Below are 16,897 nucleotides of genomic sequence, written 5' to 3'. Positions count from 1 at the left end.
CTTTCCAGCCTGATGTCTCCGCTTTCCAGCCTGATGTCTCCGCTTTCCAGTCTGATGTGCCCGCTTTCCAGTCTGATGTGCCCGCTTTCCAGTCTGATGTCTCGGTGCCTGCCTCCCAGCCTGATGTCTCGTCGCCCGCCTCCCAGCCTGATGTCTCATTGCCCGCCTTCCAGCCTGATGTCTTGGTGCTTACCTTCCAACCTGATGTCTTGGTGCCTGCCTTCCAACCTGATGTCTCGTTGCCAGCCTTCCAGCCTGTTGTCTTGATATTGGTGCCCCAGTCTGTCAAACCGATGCCTGTTACTCTGCTTGTCAGTAGGGAGCCCGCTGCCCAGCTCAATGACCCGGAGCCCATTGTCTGTCCTGATGTGCCCGCTGTCTGCCCGGATGTGCCTGATGACCAGCCTGAAGTACTCTCTTCCACCGTTCTGCTCGATGCCATAGACTATGGACAATTAAAACTAGTTGGAGCATCTGGAGGCCGCTCCTTTAAGGGGGGGTACTGTCAGGAAAGGATCCGTCCGTTGGTAAGATCTATCATTTGGTGTGCAGTACTGAGGTCCACCAGCAGGTGTCTCCTGGCAGTTTGGAACTGTCAGGAGAGTCTAATAGAAAGACATTCATATGCGGAAAGACAAAATAGCTGCACACCCCAAATAATAGGGGTGTGGAATTTAATCACTGCATCTATGCATCGCGATTCGGGGGTCCCCGATGCAGCATCGATGCAAGCGACTCGAAAAACCGATGTCGGGTGTGACGTCATCCCAACTTGCCCCGCCCCTCCTGGAAGTGTGCTCCGAGCGTTTTTGTCAAAATGGCTTTTGCTATTAAATGCAATTGTAATCCATTAAGTGGTGACCGCTGTATGTGTTTTTTTTTAAATATATGCAGCTTCATACCTTGTTTTGTAGTCTGTGTATATAACAGTATAAGCAGCTCATGTGAGTTCTCGGTCCAGCCCGCCTCTCTCCTCTCACGTATCTCCTGACGTCAGCCCCGCCTGCCGCTCTTCTGATCTGATACTTACAGTTGGTGGGCTGAGAACTCCCACTGACGTCAGGAGAGACAGAGAGACATGAAACTGAGAGGAGAGAGGTGGGCCGGACTGAGCAGTCACATGAGCGGCTTATACAGTTATATACACAGACTAAGAAATGAGATATGAAGCTGCATATATTTTAAAATGCACATACAGCGGTGGGCACTTAGTGGATTATAACTGCATTTTTTACCACACAGGTATTTTAACAGCAGTATGTAGAGTACAAATGTGTTTGTACTCTACTTACACTGTCTCCTACACGTGCTCTGTGCTGACATTATTTCTTGCCCCCACCCAGTTTGTTAACTCCTAGTGTGCTGGAAGGTGCAAACAGGGGAGCCCAGAGAAATGCCATCACAGAGACTTCACAGGGCTGTTTGTCAGTTGTCGATTGTAATCCCTCCTGACCTCCCAGCAGCTGTGTGTGTGAATTCCTGTACCCTGTAGTGCACCGGATTAGTACACTGCTTAAAGTGGAGTTCCACACTTTTTTAGTTTATTAAAAGTCAGCAGCTACAAAAAGTGTAGCTGCTGACTTTTAATAATCAGACATTCACCTATCCTATGGTCCATCAATGCTGCCGCACGGAGCCTCGCTCCTCTCCCCCTCCTCTCCTCGGCGCCGTCATATCTACTGTGGGCAGTGACAACCGCCCGTGACAGCTTATGGCTTCACAGCTGGGCGCAGACTGCATGAGCCGCATTGCGCTCTGCCATTGGCCAGCCAATCTTCTGGGACCCAGAAGATCGCTGGCAGGGAGGGGCCGCCTAGTAAATTTTTTGTTTATTAAAAGTCAGCAGCTACAAAAAAAGTGTATTTTCTGACTTTTAATAAAAGGACACTCACCTGTCCCACAATCCAGCGGCGTGGCCACCCAAACCCTCCATTCTCTCCCCTGCCTGTCCACGGCGCTGGCAATACTACTGTGAGCATCTGGCTGTGACAGCTTGCAGCCGGATTTTCCCCCATGAGGGGTTTTCTAGGCAGCAAAAATAGATTAAAAAATACTATGGGAAGTGGCGTTAATGAAATTTTTTATTTTAACAAAGTATCAAAAATGCTATAGACATTAGTAGTCAAAACATGAGCCGTGATACGAAAGATAAAAACAAAGTCACTAACGTGACAGTACACAATAATATTATACAGTGCTCAAACACCATGGTGTTTACTTTGTTAAAATAAAAAATTTCATTAATGCCACTTCCCATAGTATTTTTTTAATCTCTTTTCGCTGCCTAGAAAACCCCTCATGGAGGACAATCCTCTTATTCTGTCAGGAGAGTCTTTCCCTGCTGGTGTTATGTCATCATTGGGCCGCAGTACTGACGTCCACCAGTGGATGGATTCTGGCAGTATGGATCAGACAACACTCCCTGCGCTCAGGTGTTACATGAGGACAATCACTGGCAGTCCCATAAATACCTGGCAAGCTCTCATATGCTTGCCTTGGTATCTTTCTTCCTTGCGCCCTGACCTGTATCTGCGACCTGGACCCTGTAACCTGTGCCTGCACCTGAGCCTGCACCCGATCCTATCCTGATCCTGTCCCTCCTGTGTTCCAGTTCCCTTGTAAGCCTGATTCCATCCATTATCTCCCTCTCCTATCCTGCCCTTGTTCAGTTGCTGATCCCCTGTGTATGACCCTGGCCTGGCTAACGTGTTAGATTTCGGTACTTCCCTTTGGCTGTATATATTATCTGTTGTCTGTGGGTTTCTGTTGGTTGGTTGAGCACTATTTGTATTTGGGGTGTTTCCTTATTTATATCACTTATCTTAGATAAACATTAATCTTCTTTACTTTACATGCGTTTTGGTTTCCTCTTTGCAGTCCACACAATCTGGTCACACCTGTTCATGACAGCAACCCTCCTCTTCTGTGGTCCCCTGTGCCATTCCTGGTTCCTCCCCCCTGCCGAGTGCCCACCATAACAAGCCACTTGCTATGGAGGCACTTGTGCAAGCTCACTTCCGAGCCAGCTTTGTGCCCCGCCCCCCCGACTCCCACCTCACTGGCTGTGATGGACAGCAGCAAGAGCCAATGGACCTTGCTACTGTCTCTAATCCAATGAAGAGGGAGAGAGCTGCATGCAGAAGGTTTTTTACCTTAATGCATAAAATAACCTTCAGTTTAAATCATATAACAGAACAACACAGTTTACCTGGGTTAAGGTTAAACCGAGACTGCCTAAACACACCCCATATCTCCCCAAATTGCATGGAGGCTTGGGCTTTCCTAATTTTGCAACATACTACAAGGCTGCTCAATTGGCACATTTTGTCTAAATATCACGCTACAAAAATATCCCTCTATGGGTTGCGATAGAAGTGGTTGACTGTGACCCCCTTCTCAGTATCCAATCTTCTATGGCTAAGGTCAGCAGCTCGTAAGGCTTTATTCAACCCAATCACTAAACATTCTCTATCAGTATGGAACAGGCATTAATCCACATACAGACTACAGTCTTCACAAAACCCATTCCTTTCATTCCTCAGGAATCCCGCCTTCTACCCAGCCTGGGAATCTCCTGTGGCTTTTCAGGCCTGGTCCACAGCCGGCCTCATCCGCCTATACAACATGGTCTCGGCGACATCACTTCTACCCTTTCCAGACCTATGTGAGTCCTTTGGGCTCCCCCAATCGGAAACATTCCGCTATTTACAAATAAGGAATTTTTTTTATCCCTTACATGAATACAAATGCTATCCTGAACCAACCTTCCCAGTTTGAACAAATTTGTATAAAAGATCCACACATTATAGGGTTAATTTCAACACTCTACTCCAAGGTACTCACTAAATTGGATGCAGATCCACCCTCGTATGTTGCCACGTGGAAAAATGATCTAGGTCACACTTTTGAAACAGCAGAATGGTCTGAAATATGGTCTGCAACAAAGTCTTCCTCACCAAATGTAATAGCGGTTGAAGCTACATACAAGGTGCTTACATGCTGGTACTTAGTCCCCGCCAGAATCGCCAAGTTTTCACTTGATCACTCGGCTCTCTGTTTTTGCGGTTGTTCTGAACTGGGTACACACATACACATCTGGTGGAGTTGTCCAGTGTCGCAAGGATTTTGGAAAGCTGTTTTCATGCTTGCTTTGGAGATGTTTGAACGATCTCTCACACCAGACCCAGCAATGGTCCTTTTAAACCTGAGACCGGAATCTTTAACACGTAAACAGTTCAAATTACTCATTCAGCTCTTAACAGCCATGAAACAGACCATAGCTAAGGCATGGAAATCACCTACATTGAATATAGCAGAGACCAAACACAGAATGAAATGTACTGTGCTACATGTAAAGATGGAAGCCTTGGATGAGGACAACCTTAGCAAATTCGACAATTTATGGAGACAATGGATAACAGACTGTCTGCCGCCAGGCTTCGAAGAATAGGTACTTTTACCATGGTAGAAGGAACTCAACCGTACGTTCTTATCAATATCCTACTGGGAGTAGCTCTGCCTTCGGGGGGGCCCTACTTCTCTCCCCCTCTCTTTCCTGTCTTTTCTTGCTCTTTTCTATGCTTCTTTCTTCCCCTTACTCATGTTACCCTTTCTCTCAGGTAACCTCCATTGTGTTTGTACAGCATTACCTACTACTAATGATGTAACGAGGCCGTAACTCAGCAGTAGGATGAACATGGTGTCTTACTATTCAGGGACTATTGATTGTATATTTTGCCTAGACTGAGTTTATGTACATAAGTTTGACCCTTAAACAGCTTGATAAGTTATCGTCTTACTGCTTTGATTTGATTTTAGTTACACCGGTTAGCATCGGATAGGCCATGTACACCTAGTATTGTCCTTACCTGTACTATACTTATCTCAACACAATGGTATTTTTGCTTTATATTACCTGTAATGTTAGCTGATGATCTCTTCAATAAAACATTTAAATGAGAAAATAACCTTCAGGCTTTACAGTGGCTTGCCATAGTGATAAGAGATGGCAAGAATGCCACCACTCATTACTATGCCCTTGGAGGACCGAAGCCACGTCATGGCCATGTAAACATGGCTTTTTTTTTCTTAAAGCAAAAGATAAACTTTTTTTTTTGATCTTTTGCTTTTAAGGGTAGAGGAGAGATTTGGGGTTGCACCACACATGTGAGGTATCCCCGCAAATGTCTGTCTGAGCAAAATCAATAATTATAGCACTAGATCTCCTCTATAACTCCAAACTGGTAATCTGTAGAAATTTTGAAGATTGGAGATTTTTAAGTACTGTAAGCTGACGCCATTCCGTGTGCAATTTCAAAGCATGACATGTTAGGTATCTATTTTAAATTGTAATTCAAGATGAACCTGTTCTCTTAGATCTAGACAATAAATATTTTTTAGGGACATCAGTGCTCTAGTCTAGATGACAGAGCTGACTTACATATACAGTAATATTTTTAGCAGTGCTAATAACTTAGCACTGCATAGGTGGCATGAGCATTTTGATCAGGGTACTGTGCAGGAGGCATGTTGGAATGCAGGAGACTTGCATTGCTGTGCTCAGTATGAAAGCATCAGTCCAGCTCTCCAGTGTGCTGCCAGGATAGGTCAGTTTCTTACGTTTTAATCATGAAGATAAAAAAAAAATAAAAATAAAGTTTCATTTTTTTGTTATTTTGCCTAACTGAATCATATTAAGTATAAAAAGCAAGACTTTAAGGGATTTAATTGGTGTGGAAATAATGAAATAACACAAGAATATATAAGATTTATTTACCATGTTTCTTGGATTTGACATAAGAAAGTGCTGTGCAACATGTGCTGGCAGAAGATTAAAGAGAATTCTCTTATTATCCAGCTTGACTCTCTCCATGTCATCTCTCTCCTCTTCTGCCTAAAAAAATAATTATCATTATAAATCTAATGTATTTAAACCTAAAGTATTTTCTTAAAGAAAAAGTTTTTAATAAACTAACACACTTTTTTTATACACTGTAACAGACAATTATAGCATACTATTGTGCCACTGTTCAAACAACCAACACTGCTCAGTAGGTTTGTTTTTGGGGGAATATTAAGCATGGTACTTTGGCTATGCAGAAGCTAGGCACAAAATCCTCTATACCCCAAACTTTGGTGCTCAAATTGTCAAAGCTATTCATGCATCATCATGCTTAATTATGGTTTCCAATAACGTGCCAAAAAATTATCTCAGAATAATATGACAAGTTCCTTGTGAACTGAAGTCAAGTGGTTGAGAACAGAATGAATTAAAAAATCAATAGGGTTTTTTTTTTATCCTGGCCGAAGTCCCTTTATTCTAACCCCATAGCTACAGTCAAATACTTAATTATCATTTCTCTCCACTCTCTATTGAAAGGGGAACTGGTCAGGGATGTCCTCTCTCCCCAGTTCTGTTTGTGCCTGCCCTGGAACTTCTAATGTACCTTTTTAGAAAGAACCCAAACATTTGTGGTTTACAATCGGGCCGCCACACTTATAAAGTCAGCCTCTTCGTTGACAACCTTTTATTGACTTTGACCCAACCCATCATATCTCTACCAAATGTATTATTCCTTTGGAATTCATACTCTCAAATCTAAACAATTGGATTACTTAGGTATTCAATTAACTTCACATGACCTATCAACGTACAAGGTCATGATCAATTGGTATTAGTCCCCTCCAGACTAGACTATATATTCCTTGGACATGCAGGCCTATGTTTTAGAGGATACCAAACCACTGGTGATGTTCTCTATAAATAGTGGACCTCTCCAATGCTAGGCCTCTTCTGGTCCAGGGTTTTTAAGCTCCTGCGCACATCAGTCAGAGTTCCAATTCCCAAGGACCCCTGGCTGGCCCATTTGCATTTCAAACCCTCGAACATCACTAAAAACTAGTTTAAATTGGCCCATTTTGTTCTATTGGCCTCTAAATTAACAATTGCCAAAGCATGGAAGAATTAATTCACTTACTTCTCTGAAGTTGAAACTCGCATGGATGGCTTTTTTGTCAATGATAAACTAACCATCATCCTTACCAACACCAATAATAAGTTCCTCAAAATCTGGAACTCATGGCTCACATATCGCCATCCCACATGCAGAGCCTAGCTGCATGATGGATGGCTATTTCCTGCCTCATGCCCCCTCCTTCTCTTTTTCCCCCTTCCTCCTACCCTTCCTCTCTTTTTTCCAATTTCTCTTTTTTAATCTAACTTGCCAGAAGATGTATAGATGCCACATTAGCTGGTATTATCAACTTCTTATTTACACTGTATTATTGTTATTTTTTCATACTCTTATGTACTAGATGCACATAAATTAGGACATTACTATGTATATTGTTCTCTATTCAACTAGCCACTTGTTAACTTTTAATATGCTTAATTTGGGGACAGCTATCAATACATACTGGTTGCTGCTTTTCTATGATAAAATCAATAAAACATATTGAAAAGAAAAATTAATTGCATGATCCTTCACATAATTACTTAAATGTTTAAATACATCTGATAATTCTAAAAGGTAAATTGAAATACCTTCCATGGTAGGAGCTCCAGAGCGACAGATCTGGAAAATGCAGTTGTACGACTTAAATTGTTAGGTTACACTAAGCTCTAATTATTCAGTCTTAAGTTTAATTAAAGTGGCACTAAAAGCAAAACTTTTTTTTTCTCAAAAAATGCACGTTAAATACTGCATTCGTTAATTTTTTTATTTTGGGTTATTTTTGCACCTTATTTTAATGCAGACCAGACCTTGGGATGCAGCGGGAGGTGAAAAATTTGGCTGTGCCATTCCTACCACTGCTAAATGTGACAGTTCAGCTCAAAGATGCTGGTTGTTAAGGAGCCAGCCTCCTAACAAACATAACTCATCCCTGCTGTTAACAGGGGATTCCTTGCTGACAGCAGAATGTAAACAAAAGAGCCAACAGGTAAAAAAAAAAAAAAAAAAAGATGGAGCACCCCCCCCCCCATCAATACCAAAGTCCTTAGGGTCTGGTATGGATTTGGGGGGGGGATCTCACACCTTCAACATGGGTCTGCTTCTGGCAAAGCACCTTGACAACATGGGGACAAAAACCTCTTCTCCACAATCCTAGCCTGGGGGTTGAGGGAGGGGTAACCTATCGGAATCTGGGCCTGGTATGAAGGGGGGGGGGGGTGTGATCCCATGCTGTTTTTATTTTCCTTCATTTTTCACTGCCTGCATTTTTTTTTTAATTCAGCTGTCAGTGGGGAACTCATCAGTGTTGGCGGCCACACGCTCCCTATCAACCATGTTGTTTACTGGTTAAGGTTGCCGGTGGCCGCCGGTCCCTTAAATATCACATGCCGGGACCATTACTTATTTAGCGCATGCTTTTTGTTCTTTTTTTCTTTTGTGAATTGACTTTCACTCCTGTTTTATATGTTTTTGCTTTATGCAGGAAATACAGCATAAAGCAATAGTGAATTGACATTTTCAGGATCGGATGCGCTATTTGGGACAACTAAATCCTGCATGCGATCTGGTTCTGTGAATGAAGCCCAGCTTACTTTAGCAGAATACTTTTAGCTGTGAAATTACAAATTACATTTTTTCATCAGCATTCCAATCCACTATAATTTGAATCATAACAGTTAAAAGGGCTTTTTCTCAGGTGGTTTTAGCAGTGACAAATGTGTTTTCATCAAGTGATACTACACCTCCTTTGAAAGGCAGACATAGCTTAGTAACACAGCACTGCACTGTTAAAAAAAAAAGAAAAAAAAAAAAAGGTTTGGTTAGATAGAAAAACTGACCAGCAGCAACAAAGTTTTATATGAACAGAAACAGGCCTAAAGGTAGAAATAAAAAATGTGTTATAAAGACTGCTCCCTATACATGCTGTGGCTGAAGTGGTAGGACATTTTTGTATGTGGCCTTACCTCTGCTTTGCGCCGCAAAACCTGCTCACGCCCAGCTATCTCAATGCACAGTACCTCTGCTTCTTATTGTCTGTCTGTCATTGCTTTTTGCGAGTGATCTTTCAACTTCAACAAAATAATTAAATAAAACAGACATAGATAGAATACTGCACATCTGGAGGCATCTTTAAGTGCATGCCACACTTTGCACTGCTGTATGTGCCAATAGAAGTTACATTACAAAGCGTATGTCGATTTTGACCACTGGGACAGTAATGCCAGAAACAAATGTGCCAGAAGTTTGTGAGCCCCTTTTTGACCAGCCTATTGTTATATGTAGTCAGCACCTTTTGGTAAGTGTTCAAGCTTTCAAGGTAAAAATGTAGAAAGTATATAGAAGTAAATCACATAGTAAGTCGCAAACTCAAACTTTAAAAAACAAAAAACAAAAAAAAAACATAACAAACATGTAGGCAGATACAGTCTAATTTCTCCACTGCAGGTGAAGAAAAAGATTTATACTAACCTGCTCTGTGCAATGGAATTGCATAGAGCGGACCTGAATTTCCTCTTCTTGGGTGCCCCGCCTGCACCCTTCTCAGGGTGCCACCATAGGAAGCACCGTTCATGTGATGGTGGGGACCAATTAGAATCAGTCTAGTTCATACTGACAGGGCTGGACAGAGAGGAAAGAAAGCAGCTTGGATTTCAATCCCTGGACAGTTGTAGCGGCTTGCAGGAACCTTGACAGCTCAGGATCGGGGAAGGCAAGTACAGTGGTGACTGGGGGTGGGGAGGGTGTCCTGTGTTGGGTCACCTTTACAGATTTCTGTAAAAGTAAACTAACACTTTAAAAAAGAGTTTAAGCTTTAGAACCACTTGAAGGTACTTATTCATTTATGGTGACTTTGCACACATTGGAAAGTAGCTGCTTTTCTGAATAAATGGAGCTGATAGAATACTCAACATGCACCAGTATTGATCAATTTAAAGTTACAATTGTCAGCCGTTGAAGTTACTGTTACCTGCACAGCCCAGAGGTAGTCCAGGCGTAATTTCAAGTCCACCTGTCTAGAATGGAGTGCCAAAGCACAGGAAAACAGCAAAATGGCTAGAATGGGTTCATAACCTCGCATATAAAAAGATCCCCTTCTGTGAAAAGAAAAGAAAGAAAAATTTAATTGAATTCAGTTCGACAAGAATTTGTTGCACTTAAAAACCTTTAACAAAAATGGAAAACATGGATATGCAAATCATGCAATCATGGAAAAGCATGTGTTATCAGAAAGTGCTGCTTATAATAATTATCTCTAATCTGACAATCCAGTTAAAGCGGAAATACACTGCATCTGGGAACCACAAACTATTTGATTAATGTTTAAGATTCAAAGCAAACTCACCTATTCTCCAATATCTCAATGCTTTGTTTTGCTGAGAAATCACTTTGAAAAACACCCCCTAGCATTTCTGGCTGTGTCCATCTTGAGTAAGGGCAGATGATTCATGTAGCATTTACTTCCTGGAATCTATCTGCCCTCAGCTCAGGCACGCAGGCAGCAGGGTGCTTAGCTGAGAAAACCCCTCCTGAAGACTCCTAGGATGTATGACAATATTGCTATAAAAGGAAAAGGGGTGAATAGGTAAAAAAAAAAAAAGGTACCACACCCTAATAATCTACAAACTATAAGAAGAGAACAAAAGTACATACTGGACTTTTATGGTATCCAGACAATATATTAAAAAAAAACATCTGATTTTATTAATTTACATATGATTAAAATAGTACACAATGTAGACACTGTTGTAATATCACACCGAGAGTGGGATCCCACTCCCAGTGTGATATTATAACAGGGTCTACATTGTGTACTTTTACTATTAGGTTTGTAGCATTGATATGAAATAACTATATTTATATATATATATTTCAATTATAAAGTATATATATGAATATGAAGTAGCATGGTGCTGTATTTTTAATATGTTTTAAGCATTTGTACATTAATAAAATCTGATGTTTTTATATAATATAATGTCTGGGTACCTTAAACTGCCCTTGGTTCTTCTGTTCTCGTCTTTCAAACTGGGATGTATGACATTGTTTGCCTAGGCCTGGAAAACGGGAAGTAACTGAAGAAATGTAAAAAAAAAGTTTAAAACAAGTAAACATGATATACTTTGTTATCTATTTACTAATGCTAGCAGCATATAGATTACAAATAGCCAATGTTGATAAAAAGAGTGAAGTTCCACTTTAACCACCCGGCATATAGCAGATTGACGGATGGGCGGTGGTTCAGTTATCTTGACTGGGCGTCATATGACTTCCAGCAGGATAACAGCCACCGCCATGCGCGCGATCAGTCTGACACACCGCTCCACCGATCTTGAAAAAGAGCCTCCAGCGGAGGCTCTTTACCACGTGATCAGCCGTGTCCAATCACGGCTGATCACGATGTCAATAGGAAAAGCCGTTGATCGGCTTTTCCTCACTCGCGTCTGGAAGAGAGGAGTAGGACTGGAGTAGGAGTAGAGGAGAGCCGATCGGCGGCTCTCCTGACAGGGGGGTCTGCGCTGATTATTTATCAGCGCAGCCCCCCTTGGATCCTACACTAGACCACCAGGAAAACCGTCAGCACCACCACGGAAGGGGGCAACATGTGGATGGCCAGGTATGTACCCCATGGCCATCCACATGTGCAAATTATGCCCAATCTGTGCCAATTTGTGCTCACAAAATCCAGGCAACTGCTAAAATTAATCAGTCAATTACTGCTGCTATTAAAAAACAAAACAAAACAAAAAAAAAAATGCAATTCTTTGAAAGATAAAAGTTGATCTTATATTCTACAATCCATTCCAGCCAGATGTGGGGAGGTTTTGCTTTTGAAATAAGTTCTGCGTAATTTCATCTCCCTCATTTAATGTACCACCAGTCAGATTAAAAAAAAACAACCCCACACCATAATCCCCCCTCCACCAAATGATTTGCACCAGTGCACAAAGCAAGGTCCATAAAAACATGGATGAGCGAGTTTGGGGTAGAGGAACTTGTCTGTACAGAGTCCTGACCTCAACCCAATAGAATACCTTTGGGATAAATTAGAGTGGAGTCTGTGTACCAGGCCTTCTAGTCCAAGAAGAATGGTCAAACATTCCCATAGACACATTCTTAAACCTTGTGGACAGCCTTTCTAGAAGGGTTGAAGCTGTTATAGCTGCAAATGGTGGGCCAACTCAATATTAAACCTTACGGACTAAGACTGGAATGCCATTAACCACTTGCTTACTGGGCATTTACACCGCCTCCCTGCCCAGGCCAATTTTCAGCTTTCAGCGCTGTCACTCTTTGAATGACAATTGGGCGGTCATGCTACACTGTACTCATATTACATTTTTAACATTTTTTGCACACAAATAGAGCTTTCTTTTGGTGGTATTTAATCACCATTGGGGTTTTTATTTTTTGTTAACCAAACAAAAAAGACTGAAAATTTTGAAAAAAAAAAACAGTTTTCATAGTTTGTTAAAAAATTTTGCAAACAGGTAATTTTTCTCCTTCATTGATGTGCGCTGATGAGGCTGCATTGATGGACTGCACTGATAGGCAGCACTGATAGGCACTGATAAGGCAGCACTGGCACTGATGAGGCTGCACTGATAGGTGGCACTGATGGGCAATGATAGGCGGCACTGAAGGGCACTGATAGGTGGCACTGGTAGGTGACACTGTTGGGGAGCACTGATAGGTGGCACTGATGATGAGGCACTGATCGGCAGCACTGATAGGCATTGATAGGTGGCACTGGTGGGCACTGCTTAGCAGTCCTGATATGCACTGGTAGGTGGCACTGGTGGGCAATGCTTAGCAGCAGTGTGTCTGGAGTGTGCGGGACCGATGTCCCATTTACTCCAGACAGTAATATGCTTTTTTTTCTCCTCACGTTGTCAGGATTACCGGCTCTGTTTACATCAGGTGATCAGCTGTCATTGGCTGACAGCTGATCACATGGCAAGGGGCCTTACTCTGATCTGTGATCAGCCAAGTCTCATTGACTCGCTGATCACAGATCGAGCAGCGCAGGGCACCCTCCCGGAATTTTAGGGCAGGAAGAGGTAAAGTTCATGTGCACGTAAAGGCAGGCATCCCAATACTTTTGACAATATAGCGTATCTTAAAGCGGAGCTCCACCCAAAAGGGAAAGCTCTGTTTGTTTGCTTCCTCCGCCCTTCCGCTGCCACATTTGGCACCTTTCGGGAGGGCGGGAGTGGGTACCAGGTTCTGACAGGTACCCGCCCCTCCTCCTTCCCCCACCACCGGGCCATTCACAAAATGCAGTGCACTCCACACATGAGCAGTATGGTACCGCCTGTGAAGCCGCAAGGCTTCACTGCCGGCTTCCCTTACAACAAATGGCAAGGGCAGCATCCGAGAGACGACTGAAAAATCAATTGGGGTGAGGACACCGTGGGATCCCTGGGCAGATAAGTGTCCTAATTTTTCAAAGTCAGCAATTACATTATTTGTAGCTGCTGACTTTAAATTTTTTATGACGGAGCCTGGAGCTCCACTTTAAACATTAGACATGTGCAATTAGTTTTGGTCCGAATATAAATTCGGATAAATTTTTGGTTATTCGGAGATCTGGCTATATCCTAATCTCTGAATGAAATGGTAACAAATTTTGCTGAAATTAGTTGAAATTCATTTTGTTTATTTGTTTTCTAACGAACTCCAAATCTTCGGAATAATTCGAATTCAGATCAGTCAAAAAATGATCAAAATTCTGTGTGAAGAATAGCTGGTTGTCAAGGAGCGGGCCGGGAAGCCAGCCGCCCCGTCCTTAACAACCAATGACTCATTAGCTGTGAGCGGGCTTCCCCGCTGAGAGCTGAAATGTAAACAAAAGAATGCCGGCAATATAAAATACAGTAAAAAAAAACAGTGTAGTGTTCCGTCTCCCAAAATGCATTCAGCAGGTGATTGAAGCATGACCCAGAGGGGTCAATGATGTCACAAGGGTGCGGGGGTCACCCGCTGACATCATTGGGTGACTTTGCCCCTTAGCGATTTAGGAAATATCAGACGGCAGTCACAGAGCAGGCAGTCTGCAGGAGGGTTGGACAAGGCCGGAGGTTTTTTTCCAGGTCCGGAGGTGTGCCGGGCACCGTGATTGACGATGGATCTACGGCGGGGGACATTTTTTTTTTTTTAAATAAAGAAATTGTCAAAAACTCATGTTATGTCTTTATTCACTTTTTTAGTGAGTGGGTAGTGGTACTATATACCCCATACAAATTCACATGGAGGGCCGGGATCTGGGGGTCACCTTGTTGAAGGGGACTTCCAGATTCTGATAAGCCCCCCGCCTGTAGACCCCTGACAACCACCGCCCAGAGTTGTGGGGAAGAGGCCCTTGTTCTCATCACCATGCCCCCCTGCCCCAAAGCACCCCCCCATGTTAAGGGCATGTTGCCTGGTATGGTTGAGGAGGGGGAGCGCTCGTCCCCCTTTTCTTGACCTGCCGGGCTGCATGCAGGGTCTGGTATGGATTTTGGGGGGGCCACATGCGTTTTTTCTGACTTTTCTATTGCTGGCATTCTTTTGTTTACATCAGTTGTTAAGGATGCAGCGACTGGCTTCCTGGCCCCCTCCTTAACCAGATGTTTCACACAGAATTCAAATCAGTCAATCATTTTTCGACCGATCCGAACTTGAATCGTTCCAGAAATGTAGAATTAGTTAGAAAAATAATAACTGAAACAAAATTAAACTGAACGAAACAAAACAAAATGAATTCCTAAACAAATCTACGAAACGAAATTAGTAACATAACAAATCTATCCAAAGCTAAACAAATTTTTCCGTTCTGCACATGTCTATTAAACATGTTTGCCTTCACATAGGAATGTCAATTCTTAGATTTTATAGTGGAGATTGATAACAACTAACTTCATAACACAAAATTAAGATCAATAAACCATCTGGTCCAGGCTAAATCCATCCCTGAATGCTTATGAAATGATGCTTAGTACTTGTTAGCCACTTTCTTGAAATCATTTTAAACTGAGACAGTTCCACAAGATACGTGAACAGTTCAAATTATACCCATATTTAAGAAAAGTAAAATTTTAACAATGAAAAACTATATCCCAGTTAACTCAACTTTTGCTGTGTAGAAATTATCTGAAGTTATGGTAAGGGATGGTATAAAAATATATGCAGAAAGTAATCTAAAAACACAGAACCTGTATAGGTTTATGAAAGACATGTTGTGTGTAACATGATTACTTTTTATGAGGCAGTAAGTTCAGGCCAAATTTCTTTTAGAAAAGAGCACACACTCATACAGTTTTTGTTAATAGTATTTCAGGGACCCTGCACACAGTCAACTTTATGTCCTCATTGTTCAGAATCACCTCTTTTTTTGCTTTCTTTCTCATTGTGTGACTCCTACAATACTATCATTATGAGTGTTAGATTCTCCTTCTGAGTGCCTATTTCTCTACCTCTTAAGCTGTTAATAGACGGGTCAGTTTTTTTTGTTCAACCAGTGGGTTAAACAAAAAAACTGACCTGATTCCCCCATCTATTTGGGGTGGATGAGGGAATTCTCACTGCTGTGCCCTTGTATTTTGACAGGGGGCATACTTCCCCACCATCAGAATACACAGATCATTCAGTGACTGCAGTCAGACTGCAGCTCTGATGGAGTGAAAAAATACCAACAGGGTGGTTGAACAGAAGTCAAATCGACTTCTGTTCAAACACAGTGGCCACACATGGATCGAAATTTGTGGCAAATTCGTGGGCAATGAAAAAAAATATGGAAAAGAGTTCCCTTATCCTCCCCACAGCGCCAACAAGTAGCATCAACATTTGGGAACATGCAATGTAATTTCTCCGGAGTCCTGTACCATCTAGTCAACAGTTTATATCCTGATTCCTGCACTCTCGATGATATAGAAGATTTATGTTTAAAATTATATATAAAGCCTCTTTGATCTGCGGATAATGTAATATTCAGATCTTTTTCCCACGCAGCAATGAAGGAGGGAGTATAGGGATCTGGAGGGACAATTAATACCGTATATGCCCTTGAGAGACCTCCTTGTATAGATTGACAAGCTATGCATAGTCACTCAAATGTAGTAGGTGTATTCATGCCAACAGGTAGTGACACAAGATAATGTCATAATTGAATTGCTTGCCATCTCAGAAGAGGGGGTGTAAGCATAGATTGTATATCTGCTATAGATTTTCAGTAATTTAGATCTATAAAATCTTTTATTCTGAATTTATCTGCTTCTATAATATGGCGCTATCTAGGGTTGAATAGCCCAGGCGTAAAATCAGGGTTACCAATCATCGGTATCATAGGTGATGTTATTGCAGAGCTTACCACCCTAGGTTTAATCATATTAACTATTTTAATTGGTTCCCAATGAGCAAAGCCCAGGTTACGGAGCGAAGGAAGAGCCTTGAGTGCTATGGGTGAGATAGATTGTTCAACTGATATCCAGTTCTTTGCCTTGCTATGATTACATTAGTCCAGTATTCAAGACAGATGTGCTGCATAGTAATAACGGACCGGGTCTGGAAATCCCATGCCCCCAGAACATTTAGGCATGGAAAGTATATCTGTCTTGATCCTAGGTGGACAGCCCACCCATAAAAACTGTATAAACTCGTGTTTAATCTGTTTTAAGAATTTAATTGGGACACTGGTAAAGTTTAAAAAAGATGCAGTAATCTAGGGATTTTGTCTCAAATCAGGGACAGTGACTTCAAATGAGGGACAGTTGGGAGCTATGCAGTGACAGCACATGTAAACACTGAAAGCAAATGCACACAGTAAGGCAACCCATAGATAAGTCAATTTTTTCATTCAATTAAAGGGTTGAATGAAAAAAAAACTGGCCCGATTTCATAGGAGAGATTTCTTTTACATTTTTTGCACCAACTCATGGCTGACATAAATGCATAGGATCTGCAGAATT

The 16,897-nt window shown here is 42.0% G+C and overlaps 1 protein-coding gene across 2 annotated transcripts in view; it reads right to left on the bottom strand.

Moving 5' to 3' along the window:
• The window catches only part of ADCY1 (adenylate cyclase 1), a 525,405-nt gene that overhangs the window by 54,911 nt on the left and 453,597 nt on the right, over positions 1-16,897 (bottom strand). For both annotated transcript variants that reach the window (XM_073630633.1, XM_073630634.1), the window contains 2 exons: positions 9,922-10,048; positions 5,777-5,893 (listed from right to left, as the gene is read on the bottom strand). In XM_073630633.1, the coding sequence (XP_073486734.1) occupies positions 5,777-5,893; positions 9,922-10,048 (244 nt within the window). The remainder of the gene's footprint in view (positions 1-5,776; positions 5,894-9,921; positions 10,049-16,897) is intronic.

Source organism: Aquarana catesbeiana, linkage group LG05 (genome assembly GCF_042186555.1).
Source record: "Aquarana catesbeiana isolate 2022-GZ linkage group LG05, ASM4218655v1, whole genome shotgun sequence".
Classification (NCBI taxonomy): Eukaryota; Metazoa; Chordata; class Amphibia; order Anura; family Ranidae; genus Aquarana; species Aquarana catesbeiana.
Note: the sequence above shows the minus strand (reverse complement) of the source record. Positions and strands in the feature narration are given on the sequence as shown.